Source organism: Papio anubis, chromosome 6 (assembly GCF_008728515.1).
Source record: "Papio anubis isolate 15944 chromosome 6, Panubis1.0, whole genome shotgun sequence".
NCBI lineage: Eukaryota > Metazoa > Chordata > Mammalia > Primates > Cercopithecidae > Papio > Papio anubis.
Window position 1 is genome coordinate 40,631,093 of NC_044981.1, and position 21,039 is coordinate 40,652,131.

At 44.0% G+C, this 21,039-nt stretch overlaps 1 protein-coding gene across 20 annotated transcripts in view; it reads right to left on the reverse strand.

Annotated features, from left to right (window-relative positions):
* Positions 1–213: 213 nt before the first annotated feature.
* TRERF1 (transcriptional regulating factor 1) overlaps positions 214–21,039 on the reverse strand; it is a 226,742-nt gene continuing 205,916 nt past the window's right edge. For 14 of the 20 annotated variants that reach the window (XM_021937266.2, XM_021937278.2, XM_021937274.2 and 11 more), the window contains 6 exons: positions 20,670–20,758; positions 18,443–18,556; positions 14,897–14,983; positions 11,080–11,283; positions 7,917–8,164; positions 214–3,946 (listed from right to left, as the gene is read on the reverse strand). In XM_021937266.2, the coding sequence (XP_021792958.2) occupies positions 3,622–3,946; positions 7,917–8,164; positions 11,080–11,283; positions 14,897–14,983; positions 18,443–18,556; positions 20,670–20,758 (1,067 nt within the window). In that variant the 3' untranslated portion in view covers positions 214–3,621. The remainder of the gene's footprint in view (positions 3,947–7,916; positions 8,165–11,079; positions 11,284–14,896; positions 14,984–18,442; positions 18,557–20,669; positions 20,759–21,039) is intronic. The other 6 variants (XM_021937280.2, XM_021937277.2, XM_021937276.2 and 3 more) reach the window with 3 other exon arrangements.

Below are 21,039 nucleotides of genomic sequence, written 5' to 3' on the forward strand. Positions count from 1 at the left end.
CACCAAGTCCCCAAGTGGTTCATCCACTGCTTGAATAGCAGATATGTATGTCTTGGTCTCTGGAGTTGGGGGACACTTTAATAATGAGCATTAAATTTGATCAGCAGAGTTAAACTTGTTGTCTACAGAAACCAATTAACAGGTAAACTAGCATTTATCCAGCATTGAGAAGTCATTGCAGTGGCTAGAAAGAAGAAATATTTAAGCCAAACGAAACGCAAAAAGATAATATTTTATTTTCAGAGCAGCTGATGCAATATTGAATCAGGTTTTCACAAATAAATATGACAGTGTCTATTTGGTTACATCTCCATTTGATGAATGCCCGTCTATAGGAACTGTAATAACTTTCTGAGAAGGCTAATGATTAGAATGTGTTAAATAAAATTTCCCTGGTTCCCTTTCTGAAGAAGCATTGTGACAATTTAAAAAAAAAACAAAAAAAAAAGCTTATCACTTGGAGGGGAAACAACCTAGAATGCCCCAGTTTCTTTCTTTCTTTTTTTTTTTTTTAAGGAATGCACCTTTTTAGGACAAGTCTATAAAACATCTTTATTTATTTGTTACATATGATGTTTAAATATAACTTTGCTTTCAAGCTTCAAACTTTTTTTAAACCCCTGGTAAAATAAGACTTTTGGTTCACCTTAACAAAAACTGACCTAGGAAGAAACATTTTTAGCAAAATGTTATTATAAAATTCACTAGAAAATACTGTCCTCTTTTTGCCAAAATGTTACATAAAATCCTTATTAAAAATACACACATTACAAAAGAAAAATTATGAATATGCTATACATAGTGCTTTAATATGGACCAAGGGACTTGCATTCCAGGAAAATACAGTTAAGCACACTAGATATTATGATGTCAACTTATAATAGTGCAAACCTGAATAAATTACATCCTGATATGGAAGGCATGCAATTCATCTGCTGAGAATAGAACATAATGAAGCCAGAACAGGAAGCAATCACAACCACTATTTAAAAATGTTTTCCTTTTTATTACATTAATTTTTTTCAAAAATACTTTTCTTTACAATAGAACTCCTAGAAAATATTTACAACCTTCCTCTAATAAAATATAACAGCAGTTAAATATATTTGAAAATAAGATGGGTTTTTCCATAAAATATATCTGTTAACTTTTTATATACAAGCTTTCTCAAAGAGGTCTAAATTCACTAATGAAAAACCATCTGATAGTAAACAGTAACCGAGTTGAGACATTAACCATTAGGAAGAAAAGTTCTTTAGGGTGGGGTAAGGGGAGAAGCTAAAACACAACACACACATGCAGGCAGAATTATTTCAGAAAAAAAAAAAAAAAAGTGCAACATTGTCCTAGGAAGTCCATTCTTTAAGTTGATAGTCAAGAAATACTAATTCAGGAATTTGAACTGTCTCGTTATGGAGGAGTTCTTTGGTTGTTTCAAGTCAAAAATCCTTATGCTATACTGCACGGAAAATTAAAAGTAAGCTGTGCATTCTATTTTTGCCATGGCAACTGAGTTTATTTTTTAATGTTTAAAACTGGAACAGCTGGGCAAATCTCTAAACAGAGACAATACATTTGCTTTATAAACACTTTTCTGGATGTTTGCTCCACAGACCCAATAGCAGCACCCTTCTAGGCTCACCCTCAGACACTAAGTGGAGGGCAGTAGTCCCCGGGAGAGACGATCAGCCAAGGATATGACAGCTGTAATGGCGCGGCCACAAAGTTGATGCACACTGCCCAGGCAGTTCTTGACTCACGACTGCTTGGATAAAACAGGATAGCATAATCTTTCTGAAATGGCAGCAAATGAAACTTTTTTTTTCCCCTCTAAACAAAAGATGTAGGAAAACGCCAAGACCTCTTCTCTGAAAATAGGATGGAAAAGAATTTTAGTTTTTCTTCTGTTCATGACTTTCCTGAAGTTCAGAGACCACTGCCTGTGTGGGGCTGCTGTGGCTCACAGCCGGTTCCCCGCCATGAGTGTGTGCTAAATGCTTTTGCAGAGTCAAAGACGTTCGGTCCTACTCTCATGCTTCTGCTGATATTCTCTCTCATGTCAAGCTATGAATGTGTCAGCCAAGTGGCCCAGCGTGATAGGCACATTTATGTGGAGCTGGGAACCAGCATACCTGGGGTGGGCGATGCCTGAAAACACCGGCCCAGGAAATCACGCTGCATTAACTCCGAAAGGGGAGTTGTGTGAAGCAGGATCCTCTCTGTACTGGGGCTGTGTCCCAGCCTGACTTTTGCCCTAACGGTGGGATGGGTCAGTCTGACTCAGTTCAGAAGCCTGGGGCTAAATGGCATTTTTGAAGGATTACAGGTTTATTACCTTCAAGTACAAACAGCAACCCTGCTGACAGGGACAGGAGGAAGCAGAGCAAAGTCATGAAGGTTGGAGAAGTCTAGAAGTACTTTGGTAAGTGACTTGTAATGAATACATTCATTGTTTGAATGCAAACATTATAGCTAAGGTGTATCCGAAGCCATACTGGTTGGCCTTCAATGCTATTTGTCTTGTATTTGCTATCATATGTGTTAGAAAACTATTTCTTATAGCTAACATCAAGGTAAACTTCAGTCCAGCGGATGTGAATTATAGCAAAATCCCAGTGAATGCGGTTTCACAGTACTTCCAAGTGGCATAAAGTAATCTCAGAACTCCACTAATCATTAACAGTGTTGCAAAAAAGAATAGGCTTTTCTGATTTGTTTTTTGGGCAATAGAACACTTTCTGGCATTCTAGGTACTTCAATATGTGTCCTTCAATCACCCTAAAGTGAAAGCAGTCCTGGCAACTTAATATTTGCCTCCAGATGGGTCTCTAGTCAGTTCATGCTGAAACACAGTTCTGCGACCCACAACTTGGAGCTGACCAGCCCCCAGGGAACACAGAAGAGGACAGGACGCACCTGCTGTAGAAAACCAGGTCCTCAGTAAACACTGCTGGGAATGAAAGCCTAAAATTATATAGTACTCCATTCCTGCAAACGGCCCAAAGGATGACAGGCAACACAGGGGAAACCTATTTTCACATTTGGTCATCTCCTCACATGTCACGTGTGCTGGAGGAGAGCTGTGTAACAGCAGGGCTTGCTTTGCCCCTGGAGAGCTGCCCCTAGCATAGTATCTCCAGGCGAAGATGCCATGCTTACTGCAAACTACGGAATGAGGTCAGAACAGAATCAAAGTAACGCTTGATGGGAAAAGTTGGCCCCAAGACTCCAGTACTAAGAGGGTCGCCTGCCTCTCACACACACACACTCACAGCAAGCTTTGGGATAAAAGGCAACCGGGATGGTTGACATCTGAATGCAATGAAACATGAAGGTCAGCTTCAGTCCCTACCAGGAATGATTTCATGAGAAGGTAGCCCAGATGAAACACCTCTTAAAGATAGTTGTGCCAATTATTTATTCCCCCAACCCCCCACAAAAACAATTTTTTTTTTAAATAAAAGGAAAAGAAATGGGATTTTTTTCCTAAACCTGAATAAAATGACCACTTTTAAAACAGGTAGTTTAAAAGGGTTACAAAACAAGCAGGCAGTCCAGGTTTCCTGATTAATGAAGACGGAGGCCGTGGGTTTTCACTGTCTTTAAGTGACACACAGGGCTTTATAGTTCTGCGTCACCCTGAAGCAAGACTGAATCTTGATCATCCAAGAGAAGATCGGTGTCCACGACTTCAGCCTCTTCCATGACACCTCCCAACTGCTGGACGACGTCGTCGTCGAGGATGTCCACGTCCTTGATGGGTTTTATCAGACTCAGCTGGTCCAGGGGCAGCAGCCCTGGCGCCCCCACGGGCCCCGTAGTCCTCTCGATCGTGGCTGCCATCTCAGCTGCAAAAGCCGCCTTCTGAGCCTTTTGCCTCTGCTGTTCCTCCTGCTGCCTGTGAGTTTTCATGTGCGCATTTCGGCTTTTGATCTTGAAGAAGACTCTAAAAATAAAGAAAGAGAGGTGTGTAGAATTTAGAAGGAGATCTGAGTTCTTGGAAATCCGGGTGTCCTAGGGGGAATAGGGGTGCGTGGTCTGACAGAGTCCCTGGCTGCTCAGCTTCTAGGACCTCCTTCCCCTGTGACCTGTCACCTCCCTTCCTTCCTCTCCAAGCATTCCAAGGAAAGGGATGGGGCAGAACACACTGACTGTGCCTCAGGCTTCCTTCCTGTGACAATGGAGGAGGAATTCTCAAAGGCCTCCTGTCCACCTGGAGTCTGGAGCACAGGCCCTTTCTCCGCCTTCAGCCTCCCCCTTCTCCTCATCACTGACCATGCCCTCTCCACTGGAGAATCTTCTAAATCATGCTAACAAGCCCTGATAGTCCCCATCATGAAACAACCCACCATCTGCCTCTGGCCTCTGTCCCTGTTCCTCCACAGTAGAAAGTTGTTGGTGTTTTTTTTTTTTTAATACACACAGGGTGTCTCTCTGTTGCCCAGGCTGGAGTGCAGTGGTGTGATCACAGCTCACTATAACCTTGAACTCCTGGGCTCAAGTGAGATGGGACTCCAAGGCTCCCACCTCAGCCTCTTGATTAGCTAGGACTACAGGCACACACCACCACACCTGGTTAATTTTTAAATATTTTGTAGAGAGGGAGTCTTGCTATGTTGCCCACACTGGCCTCGAACTCCTGGCCTCAAGTGATCCTCCTACCTTGGCCTCCCAAAGTGTTGTGATTACACGTGTGAACCACTGCGCCCAACCCACGGTCAAAATTCTCGACAGATCTGCCCACATGCATTTGGTGGATCTCTTTTTTCTCTCCTCCTTCCTCTCCAAGTGGACTGTTGTCCCCCCCTTGTCAACCCAATTGTTCTTCTCGATGTCATCGGTAACTCTGTGTGGCCAAATTCAGTGGCCCCTGTCTTTATTGTACTTGACTTCTGAGCTGCATCTACTACTCCCTTTCACTTAAGGCCCCTGCTTTGTGGCCAAGATATTACCATAATGGCTATATATCCTACAACACAGGACACCCCCTCTTCCCCAAGCAAGGAATTAGCAGACTCGAAATGCCAATAGTGCTGAGGTTGAGAAACCCTGGGATAAAAGGATACATTGCCGGGGTTAATTCTTCAGATGAGAGGTCTGCAAACTATGGTCAGTGGGCCAAATCCTGACTGTTTTTGGGAATCAGTTTTATTGGCACATAGCCATGTCTATGTAATGTTGATGGCCGCTTCTGTGTTGCAGTGGCAAAGCTAAGCAGTTATGATAAAGACAGTAAACGGCCCACAAAGCCTCAAATATTAACTATCTGGACCTTTTTCAGAAGAAGTGTGTCCAGGAGTGAGACTGTTTATGGACAGGGCGTGGCATAATACTCTTTAGTCACTCCTGAGCTCATGAAGGAAAAAAAAAAAAAATCACAAAACACCTGGTTTCTAAGGCCTGAGTCCAACAGGGCTGATAAATCACAATTCTACCTGGACACACTGAAAATGGTTCCATGTAACAAACATAATTTAAGCAGCTCTAAGAGGTATTTTGTGAACATTTGCCTAATGTTATTCTGAGTTAGGAAAAGCCACATAAACCATTTGTATTTTCCAGAAAGTCATAACTGGATTTCTGGTGGAAAAAAGTTCCCCAGCAACCTAAGACTCCAAAAAACCATTTAATAGATGCCACTGAGACATGGCCGGGAAACACGAAATACTGACTTTTGTTAGTTAAATCATCCTCTGTCTCCACCTGGTGGAATGTAGCGTTGTAGCCTGTCTGAGCCTAATGAGTGGGAGGTGCTGGCTCCTCTCGGGAAAACTGGTAAGACCCTGATACCCTGATGCTGCCACTCCAGGACAAATAAGTGAGAGATCACTGAGAGTCAGCTGAGGGTGGTTCCATCATTATTTCTATTAAAAAAGCCTTAAGATCAATCCAGGGGCCCATTTCTCCCGTGGTGCACCAGTATGTGGTGGGTGGTGATGTGAAAATGACATCATGGCCAGCTTGGAAGGACGGCAGGGTGTGGAGGAGATCCACACCGAATCCCACCTCTCCCATCCCTGTGCTTCACAGGAGGAAGTGATCTGCTAGTTCCAGTTCACTTTGGTGGGTGCTGCCAAGCTGGGCTTAATCAGAGGCAGCATGGCATAGAGCCAGGAGCACAAGGCCAGGCCTGCCCGCCTGATTTGAATCCCCACTAGGCTGCTCGCTGTGAACTGCAACAGGGGCTTCACCTTTCTGTGCCTCAGTTTCTGCCTGTAAAAAAAGAAGCTCCTAAAAGTACCTGCCTCACAGGGCTAAAGATTAATCAGTACATGTGCTATGGGTTGAATGTGTCCCCCAAACAGCACACGTTGAAAACTGAATCCCTAATGCAGCTGTGTTGGAAGGTGTGGCCTAATGGGAGGCGTTTCAGTGATGAGGGCCTCACCCTCATGAGTGGATTCATGCCGATTATTATAGGGTATGAGGCTGCAAGTTCAACCTTTTGCTCTCTCTCCCCTCTCTTTGCCCTTCCACAATGGGATGACTTAGCAAGAAGGCCCTTGCTGGATGCAGGCCCCTTGACCTTCAACTTCCCAGCCTCCAGAACTATAAGAAATAAATTTCTTTTCTTTATAAATTATCCAGTCAGTGATATTCTGTTGTAGCAACACAAAACAGACTAAAACATGTAAAAAATCCTTTAAAACAGTGCCAGGCACATAGTGAGTACCTGATAAACAGCAGTTACTATTAAGTTGCCTGCTCTACTCTATGAGGTCCCACCTGGCCTTGCTTATGTAACTGTGGATGTTTTCCTGGTAGAGTTTCAGAAACCACCTGGGCAGCATCTCTCCCAGGTAACACTCCTCTTCATGCTCGAGGCACTAGGAATTATGGGAAGAGGAACTCAGCAAGGCTCCTAAAGGATGTAATTCGTAACAATGTAGTACCCTTCCAGTCAGGTGGACTTATTGAGAAGTACACTGGAATTCTCTACTGGAGGCTGTGGGAGGGAATCACCCATCTTACCACCAATGGCATTTTCTACCTAAAGCAAAAAACAAAGTAAACCAAAAGGACAGAGCAGTGGTCAGGAGCCCAGGTCTGCATTCGGACAAAACTGGGTTCAAATCTCAGTTCTGCTCTTTACTGGCAGTGTGACTTAGGGCAAGTCATTTTACCTAATTTTTAAACTCTTATTTGTAAAACAAGTATAAAAAAACAGTATCTGTATCACATGGAGTTTCTATGTGAGGATTAAATGAGCTCATACACATAAAGCATGTACCAAAATAAGTGCTCAGTAAATGTTAGCTATTATAATTACTATCTCATGTTACTTTTCTTTAGTTGTTGTTGTTGTTTTTTTAATTATACCTAAAAGGGGAGGATAACAAATAGGTTTTATTTCATGTGTCAACTCTGATTAATTGATTGTGCAGCTTGAAGCATGACAATGAAAAGTATTTGAGGCTTTGTCTTAAAGTGATAGCAAAGAGTGTGGTGATTGATTAGTGATGTCTGCCCTAGGCACAGAAGTAAGCGAAGGTGGTAGGAATACCCTGTATGAGCCATCTGTGTTATAGAGAGTTCCTGATTAGGTGTTCTAGAGCCATTCTCAAATCATTCAGTGGGGATGCAAACAGAGTAATGCTAGTGAACATAGCTTGGGTGTGAAGGGAAGGAGTGGGAACCAGAGTCCCGCCTGCCATTCCTGGGAAAGAGGGAAGTTTTGTAACTTAGAGGTTCACTCTCTGAAGATATCCATCCTTACAAGGCTCTAAGATAACAGAATGGCCATATTCTGAGTCTGCGACAAGGCCTACATACCCATCCCAAAGATGGTATGAAGAAGAATTTTGAATTCTAAGTTCTTTTTTCTGATTGAAGAAACCTTAGGCCATCCTGGCCCAGTCCCCATACAGCAACTATCCTCATGAACTCAGATCCAGTCCCTGGTCCCCTGCACCTACTTGCCACACTCCTTGCAGGGGAAGATGGTGGTGGGGTCTGTCTCGCCGCTGGTGGTGCTGTGAGAGGGTGAGCTCTTCACCGAACAGTACCCACTCTGGGTGCCACCAGGCTTCTGCTTCCCAGAGGGGACGGCACCTCGGGCCTTGGTCACCTGGTTGGTGCCCCCGTGGATGCGGGCATGGCCATTCAGTGCCTGTCGGGAGCTGAACACCTGGGGAAGAAAGGGAGTGACATGACATCTACAGTCCTGAAAAGGAAATTAGGGTTATTAGTTACTCAGTGGTAAACATGGAATACTTGAAACTGTCTAATGACAGGGCACAAGGGTTTTATATAAGCAAACTTTGGGCATATGCTACAAAAGGTAAAGATCAAATACCACAACCACAAATGCTGTGCCAATCAAAACCTCATCACTGCTACAATCAGAAGAGAAGAAGCGATGTGGCACAGGATGAACAACAAAGCTACTGTCTAGAAGTCAAGACGTCAGGGGTTTGGACCCAGCTTTACTGTAACTAAAGCTGCTGGGCGATTTCCCTTCTTTATACTTTATTTTTTTCCATCTGAAAAATGAGGGGGCTGGACCAGCTTTCAAATTTTTTTAAAGCCGGTAACTACCTCCTCCTCTCCCTCCCATTTTTCTTCCTTCCTTCCTCTTTCCCTCCCTCCTTTTTTTTTTTTAAGCAATCAGGTCTTACTCAAAAAACTGAGGCTCAGGTTAAAAGCAGAGGTGCTCTGGCTAGAATGGAGACAGTGCCCCAGAATTGGGCCTGTTTGCTCAGCTCTATCTACCCCCAGGAAGCCCTAGTACCCTAAGGAACCCAGTTTGAAAGACAATGATTAGGTTTTCTGACATATTCTACGTTATATATAGTCTTAATCAGTAGCCCATTGTTGAATCAATGTTTAAGACCCCCAAATTTTAATACAGAATGATAAAAAGAGGGAGGATCTGGGCAGAATTTTAAAATCCTGCCATAAAGCTGGGTTTCTTAACATCAGCACTACTATCATTTTGGGTTGTATAATTATTTGGTGTGATGGGTGGGGGGCTCTGTTGTACAGGATGTTTAGCAACATCTTTGGTCAGACATTGCTTGCCAAATGTTCTTGGGGAATAAATCATGCCCAGTTCAGAACCACCGCTATAAAGGGATGTAAATCCATATCCCTGAATCCCAAGAGTCCTGGCTCCCAGCCTGTTAAACTCATCAGCTAAGGGGAGTACCTACTGGGCTGTCTAGCTGTAGTAGTTGCTGTGTTACGTTTATGAGCTCTGTGTTTTGTTTGTTTGCTTTTTTGTTTTTGTTTTCAGATGGAGTCTCACTCTGTCTCCAGGCTGGAGTGCAGTGGCATGATCTCAGTTCACAGCAACCTACGCCTCCTGGGTTCAAGCAATTCTCCTGCCTCAGCCTCCCGAGTAGTTGGGACTACAGGCACGCGCCACCACGCCCAGCTAATTTTTGTATTGTTAGTAGAGACGGGGTTTCACCATATTCGCCAGGATGGTTTTGATCTTTTGACCTTGTGATCTGCTCACCTTGGCCTCCCAAAGTGCTGGGATTACAGGCGTGAGCCACTGCGCCCGGTCAAGCTCTGTTTATTTTCTTACGTAGGAAAAAACCTATTGCTGACTTGGCAACCAAAGCCTCCATCGTTAGGCAAGGAATAAAATAAAACCAGCATGCTTTTTCCACTGTGATTTTTAAAAGTCATTAAAAAATATCTTCTTTTTTTATGTAAAGAAAAATTGGAACAGAAAAATATCTACCTTGCTGAGCATTTGATTGGAAAAAGTAAAAGATAACTTCCCATTTGGTACACAACTTACTGTACACAGAGCTATGATTTGAGGAGGCATCTAATTTCTGAACAAATTCACCAAGAAATACCATCACTTAAAGTCATTATCGTAATCATGCTGCACCGAACACTCTATACAAAACGGCCAGGTCATTAAACATCAAAGATGGAAAACAAGTCAGCAATTTCTTCTGTTCTCTCTAAAGTGAATGCAAAATGTATATATCTTTGTTTTTTTAAAAAACAATTTCATTTTTTCTTAAATGCAAATCAAATGAATTTCTGCTTTAGGATCTAAATATCTTAAAGACTGTTGCTTTCTCCATCTGAGCGACAGGCTTAATAAGCAGCATTCAGTGCACTCTGGAGAACAGCGCCGTCCTATGTCATGTACGAACAAAGAAAAGCATACCGACTTGAGGAAAATGGGCTTCCTGTGGAAGGGGCAACATTATTTTGAGGGGTAATCCCTCTAGAACTTGCCTATACAGGTGTACCTGGCCTTAAGAAATCTGATTTGGAAAAAGCTCACCAATTCAGACTAGTGGGGGACCAGTGGGAGATTGAGAAATAACCTTTAAAAATATCCATTAAAATACACATGGAGCCTTAGAGGAGGCCAGCACAGATACCATAAGGTCTTTCTTTAGTGCTAAGAATGACCAATGGTGAACTTGTTTTATTTTAGCTAAATTATGCTTCCAATATTCTTGAAAAGTACTGGCCTCAGTACTTAACACACACTCCCTTTCAGCCTGTTTTTATGATTAATTTACTTTTAGTAAATCCTTTTTTCTCCACTATAGAGTACAAACATAAACTTTAGTTAAATCTTTGTAACAATATTCTCAATTTTAAATTAGTGACATTTCAGTTAGTAACACTTTATGAAATGTGAAATGCAAAACCTTCTAATAGGTAAAAATTGCAGGAGGTGGGTCAAGTAATTGTCATAAAAGGATGATCTTTGTCAGCAGGCTCTCCTAGTACATTTAAATGCATGTTGACAGGGCACAAGCTTGTGTGACACACAGCCCAGGGGAGTGCAGAGGCTCCAGGAAATGTGGAATTATGTTCTGGAGGCCAACACTCGCTACAGAGCTTGGAATCACACACTTCTGGGCACAGGGGCCTTCTCCGTGTTCTCCAACACGCAGCATTGTGCTTGACACAGAACACACACTCTGTAAATACCTGTTGGCCAAATGAAGAAGAAAACAATGGCAACATGGAACACCCTCTGCCAAACTGTGATTGTTGGAAGAGCACTCTTGAAAATACATCATCTCTTAAAGCCAGGCACAGCTATATGGCCCTTGCTTGTCCCAGATCCCCAGACGACACAGACACACTTACAGCCCCACAGTTGGGCATTTCACAGATGAAGGAGCCTGAGGGCTGGCCCAGGGCCTGCAGGGGCGGCCCCTCCGTGGGAGCCAGGACAGGGACGGGTGGCGGCTCCGGGGACTTCGGCACCTCACTCTCTTCTTCTTTTGTGGATTTCCTATCTTCTTCCGGGTCCTCCTCCTCCTCCTCTAACTCTTCTTCTTCTTCACTTGTCTAGTGTTAAGGTAATAAAAGCAAGAGGGGAAAATCCCCAAATGGCATTCTTAGTGACGAACAGAACTCACAGATCAACAGAAGAGAGAGGGGCTGGATGCTGGCACTGTGCTCCTTTCTTTCTGCATAAGGAATGGCGGACAGAGCCTGCTAGGCGTGATCCCAGAAAGGTTGGTCTCAGGATGCTTAGGACTTTGAGGTCAAGGAAGTAAGTCCCCTGCCCCATTTTGGGACCCTCATCACTTGTACAAAGATATGGTGAGGCAGAAAGGAGCAATTTCTACATGCAAGGATTCCCTGCCTTGTTCAATACCATTAGATCTTAAAATGACTAAAACTCAGGCTGCACCGTGCCGGTGAGTAGCTCTGTCTCCTCACAGTGGTGAAGAGGGTTTTCCAGCAATACAATACCATGGAATCCCCCTTGGAGAGAGACTAAAGAAGAACCTGTGCTGATTTGTTTTAGAGGCTTTATAACACCACTCTGCAAGATGCTGGATTTGACCTGTGGCGGGCAGAAAGCACGTGACAGAAGGGGCGCTCCACTCTGGTCTTGTCAGAAAATAGAACGAAAGGAGAGAATATGGAAGGGGAAATTCCCTTTTATTTATCATGTGCTTTTCCTTTTGTCTCTGACCATGGGCTTAGAAAAAGCAGTGTATTCAATGTTTCTGTTTATTCATTTTCCCCTACCAGAGGCATTTAATGAAAAAGAACAAGAAAAATATTTCTTATGAATAATGATCTCCTCTGCTTCTATGGCCCCTCTCCCCACTTCAGAACAGCAGCCATGGGGAGAATTAAGCAGAAGGTCCCTGCTCTCCTCAAGATTAACAGAATAGTAAGTTACTGGAATAGCTTGGAGTGGGTGGCCTGGGTGTGCTGGGATGGAAGGGCGGGGATCCAGGAGGCTCTCATTCTCCCCTTGCTTAACTATATTCTGCTCTTTCCATCCTTTCCAGGGTAGGGGTGAGGGTTGCTGGCTCCTGCAGGCCCCGAAAGGGCTGAGGACCAATCAGCCTCATTTCAGCTTTCATTTTACAGTTTACAAAGTGCTTTCACATTTACCATGCCACCGAATAGGCTGCAAACAGTCCTCTCATTTTATAAACGAGGAAGGAAAAGGCATGTCCAGCTGCCCCTGACCTGGCAAGTCATTTGCCTCTGCCAGGCTCTCAGCATAACTCATCACTTAATGCACGTGGACTCCAGTCTACTCTACCCCGACAGTGATGGAACTCTGGGGAGTCTATGATTCTTAAAGCCCAGAAGCAAGACTTTCTAAGAAAGATACAGATTTCTGAAAGTAATGATACCCTAGGACCCAGAAAACACAAGCTTCCTCTCTGCAGTTTGGATTTGGGGTGTGTGTGTGTGCGAGAGAGAGAGAGACAATGCCAGTATGTGTGTGGCATTTAGTGGCCCCTCACTGTTTCAGTATTGTCCTTATTTAATATCACACACATGTACACTTGCGATGCAGTAGGAACAGGGTGTATTTAAGAAATGGCTCCAGTTTCCATTGGTAAACAGGATTAATTAGTAATGATCACATTTGTTAGAAGACCTCAGTGAACACTGATGTAGGCCTAGTACATTTGACAAAGTGGTTTATGATCTAAGGAGCCAGCCTCTTACTAGCATAGAATATACAGGTTGATTTCACTTAGGTGGTCTTATTCCTGTAGGACTCCACCATCTTTCTGTCCCAAAGAGTTTCAGGCAAAATGTTGTTATGTCAAACTGGGACTTTGTGGCCTCAAACATTAAGTAGCCCATGGTCTACAGTTTGGCACTTAAAAATAATTACACACAACAAATGACAATGCCATTTGTTTCATGGTATTTGTATTTGTTATAATGACAATTTTGTCACAATGCCATTGTTTGGCTTAAACATTCTTAGAAGAAATGTTCCATATAGCCACAACATTATAAATTACACTGTACCATGATTATGTATGTCTCCAGAATTTAGATAGGTTTTATTTCAACTGGCAATCTATAAATCACAAAATGATTTATCATCAAGCCATATGGCTCACCAAAGTGACTAAGAGATACAAAGATACAAGAACAGAAATCTTAACATGTAGAACTTTGTATCAACAAGTTGGTCATTTTATGATATATTGTGAAACAAAACATTTAGTATATTCCAAAATTAGAAGGCGGGCAAATATGGGGGTGGGGAGGAGGCTATACATTTAACATGGTGCTCAGAACCTTGAGTGTCCACAATAAGAGTTTCTTGAGGAGGAGGATATTTTTATTTCTCAGGCACACAAATGGAATTTATATTATGAGAAATTGGTAAGTCAGAATACAAATGCTCAACAACCCAAATCTGCTCAAAGACACAAATTTGTGTGTAACAGTCGCTAATAATAATGATGATGATGACAATATTGAATGCCTGCTGAGAATCATGCATTTCACACACACACACATACACACACACACACACAATTTCTAGTTCTCATAACACTGTAAAATTTTTTCATTTTTAAACAAATGAGGAAATCGACCCAAGAAATAAGTTTCTCAAGGTCACACAGCTGGTAAAAAAGTTGAACTGAGATTCAAAACCTGGCCTTATCTTATTCCAAAACTTCAACCTTCTTCACTCCTTGGTCTGGCTGCAAATGTCCACAGGTGCATATTTGTCTATCTGGAAATAGCTTAGAGATCCTAAACCTCTCAGTATCATTGGAACCAGCTGCTTTGAAATGTCAAAGGGAAGGAGGGTGTTTCCCAAGGCCCTTGTCAATGGACTGTGCTGTAGGTAACTGTGCTGACATCATTGTGAGTTCTACCTTTGCCCTTGGAGCCCTGATTGCTGTTTTCCACAGTCAGTTAACTGCCTCAGTTGGTTTCTTGAATTGTGCTAATTTTTGGTCACGGCCAGCCCCATATATTTGTCCTGAGTTGGGGAGCATGAGCACAGGCAGGGGACAGGAACGTGTGGCCAACACCTTCTCCTCTCACCTCATTAACAGAACCCATCTTGGCTCTTCCTCTGCTTCCAGTCACCCTGCCCCTGCGGAGTGAGCAGCTGTGCTCTGTTGACCTCCCGGTTACTTAGCTAAAGGGCAATCACTCCTTTCAAACCTCCTTCTTTCCCCCTCTCTCAAGTCCTCAATAATCCCTGAACCACCTGAGCATGTTCCTTCATGTTCCATCTGCAGGGAAATGGTCACCCGCCCTTTCGTAAAACATTGAAGACACATGATCAGAAGAGCTATCCCAGGTGTCCCAGACAGGCCCCGAGGACAAAGAGTAGGACCACATCCTAGGACTGTGCCTTGCACACCCTCCCCAGGTGCACCCTCCCCGGGATCCCCATGATCCCAGTTTTTCATCTCCACTTGGCAAACTATGCTTAGAAGGCTGACTGTGCACATAGTGCCCACAAAGCCCCTGTGAGCTGCCATACTGGCCTTTAATCAAGATTTTCTTGTTTTTTTTTTTGTGGGCCTGAGTCATCTTTGCACATAAGCCTTTTGCTCTCCCTAAGCTCACAAGTAACCAGGGTGTGGACACTCCTGGCCCAGCCTAATACTGGCTCCTGGTGAATAAACCCGAGGGTGTGGCCCCTCGGGCACCCTCTTACCCTCTCCTCCTTCATCTGAAGCTTCATGCTGGCCTGGGCCTTCCTACCCATCTTCAAAGCCCACGTAGTCCAAGACGGTGCCTCTGCCTTGTGTGGAAACATCTTTGTTAGCATCACTCCTCTGCTCAGCATCCCCTTGTTCATTCCATCTCCCTCCAGTGAATTCACAGAAGGAATGTTTATGAATCAGAGCAACTCCTATGTTCGAAAAATATTCACCCATTCATTTAACGAACATTTACTGAGTGACTATATTATGCCAGGCTCTGTCCTAGGCACTTGATAACGCCCAGGCCTAAGATGCACCAATTTACCTCGGAAGACCATATTCTCTGATTTTGCCCCTCTTCCAAAACATGGCACTGACAGAGCCCAGAACATTCCAGAATTGGAAAGGACTTTCTACATCATTTAAATCATCTGGCCATTTTACAGGCTAGCAAGCCTAGGTCTTCAAGGCAGGAATCTTTGTGCTTCCTTGTTTACTGTCTCTTCTATTCATTTGGAAAGCAATGCTGTGTGACCTGGGGCAAGCCCCTTCCCCTCTCGGGGTCTCAACTTTCTGCCTGTAAAATGGTGAAATTGGGTGAAAGAGTCCTTAAGGCTCCATCTAAGACTTCCTGGTTCTCACTGCATACTGCTTTTAAACACTCTTGGGGTTCGTGGTGTATTTCCACTTACACATGTTGTATCTTCCCAACAAGGACATATGTTCTGCGTGGTGGGGGGAGAGGAGGGAGGGGTCGTTTAACATCCTCGGGTTGCCCACAGCACTATATACACATTGCTGTTTACATTGTGGGAGTTCAACTGCTTTTAGTTGACTGAACTGGAGGAGATCATATTGTTTTCTTTTCTTTTCTTTTTTTTTAAATTTAGATGTAGTCTCACTCTGTTGCCCAGGCTGGGGTGCAGTGGTGCAATCTCTGCTCACTGCAACCTCTACCTCCCGGGTTCAGGCAATTCTCCTGCCTCAGCCTCCTGAGTAGCGGGGACTACAGGCGTCACTACTACGTCCAGTTAATTTTTTGTATTTTAGTACAGATGGGGTTTCACCATATTGGCCAGGGTGGTCTTGATCTCCTGACCTCGTGATCCGCCCGCCTTGGTCTCCCAAAGTGCTGGGATTACAGGTGTGAGCCACAGTGCCTGGGTGATCACACTTTTTTTAAACATTAGGCCACAGACGAGCAAAAGATTATTCTGATATCATACATCACTACTTATTCTGATATCATACATCACTACTTAAATGAGTCAAACCAAAGCCCTGGTCACAAGAAATCCTGAATATAGAATACTGCCATCTCTGATTGAAAAAATGGCAATACCATTCTATTCTACAGATTTCTATTTTCTCTGATATTTGGGCTCTAACATAAATGTATATATGTATGTATATTTCATAGTGAGGATCAATTATTAGTTAGAAGCATAGGCTTTGAAGCATTAATGAGTCCAAAAGTTTTTTTTTTTTTTTTTGAGACCGAGTCTCGCTCTGTCGCCCAGGCTGGAGTGCAGGGGCGCAATCTCGACTCACTGCAAGCTCCGCCTCCCGGGTTCACACCATTCTCCTGCCTCAGCCTCCCGAGTAGCTGGAACTACAGGTGCCCGCCATCATGCCTGGCTAATTTTTTGTATTTCTATTAGAGACAGGGTTTCACCATGTTAGCCAGGATGGTCTTGATCTCCTGACCTCATGATCCGCCTGTCTTGGCCTCCCAAAGTGCTGGGATTACAGGCGTGAGTCACCGCGCCTGGCCTAAATTTCTTTTTTTTAGACGGAGTTTTGCTCTTTTTGCCTAAGCTGGAGTGCAATGGTGTGATCTCGGCTCACTGCAACTTCTGCTTCCCGGGTTCAACCAATTCTCCTGCCTCAGCCTCCCGAGTAGCTGGGATTACAGGTGTGTGCCACCACACCTGGCTAATTTTTTGTATTTTTATTAGAAATAGGTTTCACCATGTTGGCCAGGCTGGTCTTGAACTCCTGACCTCAGGTAATCTGCCCACCTTGGCCTCCCAAACTGCTGGGATTACAGGTTTGAGCCACTGTGCCTGGCCAAGTCCAAATTTTTTATACTTCTTTAAGAAAATGTGTGGCCAGGTGCAGTGGCCTGAGATTACAGGGGTGAGCCTGTAATCCCAGCACTTTGGGAGGCCAAGGCAGGAGGATTGCTTAAGCTCAGGAGTCTGAGACCAGCCTGGACAACACAGTGAGACATTGCCTCTACAAAAAATTAAAAAATGAGTGGGGCGTTGTGGCGTGTGCCTGTAGTCCCGGCTACTCCGGTGGACGAGGTGGGAGGACTACTTGAGCCCAGGAAGTTGAGGCTGTAGTGAGCTATGATTGTGCCACTGCACACTAGCCTGGGCAACAAAGTAAGACCCTGTCTCAAACAAACAAAAGAAAATTTGCATATCACTGCTCTTACCTACACAAGGGAATCAGGCTCAACAACATACTCAGCAGCTGTGTGACTATGGCCAATTTACTTAAGCTCTGTGCCTCAGTTTCCTACCGCATAGAATTGGTATTAAATGAATTACATTGGATTAAATGAGTCAATATTTATAAAGTCCCTAACACAATGCCTAGCACATGAAAACTGCTATTTCATTGTCTGTTAAAGAAAATAACACACATACATGTGCTAACCCTTACAACTGGGGCACAATTGGGAATGAAAATATAATTTCAAATATTTACCTAATTCATGAATTCCCAATACTTTCACTGATGGTGACACAAGCTAGAGCTCAGTAATGTAATACATAATTTTTATATACACATACACTGTAGGTAATGTTTTCCACAGAGTGTGAAAAGGAGCTTTCCCGTGGCTATGGATGCAGGGTGGAGAGTTAATTGCAAGGATCACAAGTGATAATAATCACCAAAGCAACACACACAGGGTTCAGAGACTATTTAGGTCTTGTTGTGTCTTTGGTACATACTTAATGTGCAGTTGACTGTGGACTGTCTGCTAATGAAGGAAATCAATACCAGGGATAAATGGTGATGTAAGGATTAGAATCATCCACATGCAGCGAATTAGTTCCTCAGTGATGGAGGGTTCCTGGCACTACCTAGAGGTCAAAGCTCCTCTTGCTCATGCTTTACAGACTGTGGCAAAATCCCAGGGACCCTTTCTGAGGCATGTTATGGGCTCAGTTCAGTAGCATCTGTGACATGGAGAGATCAGAAAAGAATATTCCAGGGGGTCAGGACACCACCCAATCATAAACCAACATACCCAAAGCTGGGACCATCCTTGGTTTAACTCTTCTGGCTCCTAGCTGCCTTGAAGCGGGCACCAGCCCTCACCTCTGTATCTGAACACTGAGCTACAGGCCAAACCTATGGACGTCTTTCCTCTACCTACTCAGGAGGGCAGGTCCTGAATCCTGCAGGGGAGCTGGGCTGTTGTCACCTCCTTCCTCCTGCTATCTTGGCAGCAAAGCCAAACCGAACACCAGCTACTTACTAACCTGGGCCTGGGGTGGGAGCTGTGCCAGCACAAGCAACAACCTAGCAGCTTCACTCACCACACAATCGTCGATGATTTCCGCCAGGCGTGTCCGGTGTTTCCGCCCCAGCCGCATGATCTTTTTCCATGTGTAGTAGTACTCCACGCACTGAGCCACCGTCTTGGACTTCACCTGCCAGGAAAGCGAGATCAAGGTTAGCTCCAGCAATGGGCAGACAGCAAAGGCAGCAAGCATTTTTGAATATTTAATTTTGTAATAGGTAATAAACAAGTTTGTATAGTTCAAGAAAAAAATGTACGCAGTGAAAGGCCTCCTTCCCACACCTGTCCTTACCCCTCACCCTGAAACACAGGTAGCCCCTTGCATTACTTTCTTTGGGTATCATTCCAGATTTTTTTTTGAGATGGAGTCTCACTCTGTCGCTTCAGGCTGGAGTGCAGTGGCATAATCTCGGCTCACTGCAAGCCCTCCTGGGGTCTTCACACCCACTCTCCTGCCTCAGCCTCCTCGAAAGAAGCCGGGAATTACAGGTGCCCGCCTACCACGCCTTCAGCTAATTTTTGTATTTTTAGTAGAGACGGGTTCGCTCATGCTAGCTAGGGATGGTCTCGGACCTCCTGGCCATTCTGATCCCACTCCCCGGCCTCCCAGCTGGGATTACAGGCGCGGAGCCGGTCACCGCCAGGTCTATGCATCTTAAGGCAAAAAAACATCTCTCTTTTAGTTCATATACCCCACGCATCAGATGGAGTGCAATAAATGCCTGCCTTGCTGGTGGCAGATTAAAGGCTGCATTTCCCTGACGGGAATACCAAGGCCAATTTTACATGGTGATGAAGTCCTGTCTCCTCAAAGTTGCCTCCTTCTCATCCCCGACACCTGGAATTTCCACACTAGAATCACCTGAGGGAGTGAGGATAGTGTCCGTCCCAGAGAGCCCTGGGTTAAAACTCATGTTGCCTGGTAAGCTCGATATACGAATCCATCATCAGTTGAAAGTGTGGGGCCTAAAGGATTGAGGTCTGTGCCAGGCCAGTCCTGGGGGGGAGGGTGACTCAAGAAAGATGCAGCATGAGGGCTGCTGGGCACACGGGGCAGCAAGGGCATGGGCAAGGCAGGAGCAAATGCAGACATGGAGGCGGAGGCAAGTTAGAGAGAAAGTCCTCCTGCTTCTCACACTTGCCCAGGCAAGGCCCTAGACTGATGACAGGAGACATGCCATGCTAGGACACCTCTGAGGACCATCTGTCTCAGCCAGGGGCCAGTGGGTGCTGCCACCTGTGGCCCTGTTCTCTGTGTACCCGAACAGTCTTAAATGGCTTTAACACAATATGGCTCCATCATTCATCAGTTTGTTGAAACACTCTTTGAATGGTTTTAATTTTTTATGCTAAACCATCTTTCAGCCAATAAAGTCAATAAATGTATCTGTTGTATAAAGTGCTATTTCATCTATGGAAAGTTTTATTTTGCTTTAGAATGTTGTATATGCAAGGTATTTTTATTATTACTGTCGTTAAAAATAGGAGTTCAACACCAGAAACCATGCTACTGGGTAGAGGGAGGCCACATGTTCTCCTCTCCCCAGTTACCCAGAAAAAAACTCTGTCAGAAATGTGGTAGATCTGCCAAATATACATAAATTATGTATGACCAGGCACAGTGGCTCATGCCGGTAATCCCAATGCTTTGGGAGGCTGAGGGAGGTGGATCACTTGAGGTCAGGAGTTCGAGACCAGCCTGGCCAACATAGTAAAACTCCGTCTCTACTAAAGATACAAAAAGTAGCCAGGTGTGGTGGTGCGTGCCTGTAATCCCAGTTACTCTAGAAGCTGAGGCAGGAGAATTGCTTGAACCTGGGAGGTGGAAGCTGCAGTGAGTCAAGATCATGCCACCGCACTCCAGCCTGGGCGACAGAGTGAAACTATCTTGAAAAATAAAAAACAAAAAAATAAATAAAATAAATTATGTAAATTATGAACCAGGAGCCCGATTCTCATTATTCTGATAGAATTATGAATTACACATTTTTATTAAGATAGAAAATAACACCGCACCACTGCAGTGTCCAGATAATCTATGCCTTCTTTCCCCTGTCCTCTCCTTCCCACAGTCCTAACACTGGGGCCATACCACCCCTATATCCACTACCATCCTCACCAGCGAGTGTGGAAGACATCCTTTTTGTAAGTATCTTAAACCAGTATCCAAATATTTCTAAATATTTTTGTGTACAATTTCCCAAGTTTAATTTCAACGGGGCAATGGGAAAAATCATGCTTACCATCTTCTGTACAAAAATAAAGTCTTTGCTGTAAGTGGCTAGTGCTTTGTTAAACAGTTTTCTTTCTAGGGAGGTCCACTTGTCCGAACCTACAACAAAACACAAACCTCATAAGAACATCTCACAGTTCCCCTTGCTTTTAGTTGCTGGTTCATTTAGTTAAGTTACAAAATACAACTACAGAGCAAGTGATATAATACGTATCAAATTCCCATTTGAACAAAAAGATAGTGTGATATAATGGTTAGGAGCTCTGACACCTGGGTTCAAGTCTCAGCTATGGCCTTGACCTTGGCAAGTTACTCATCCTAAGCCTGTTTTGTTACCTACAATTGGGAATAATTATAATTGCCTCCACTGATTGGGATTT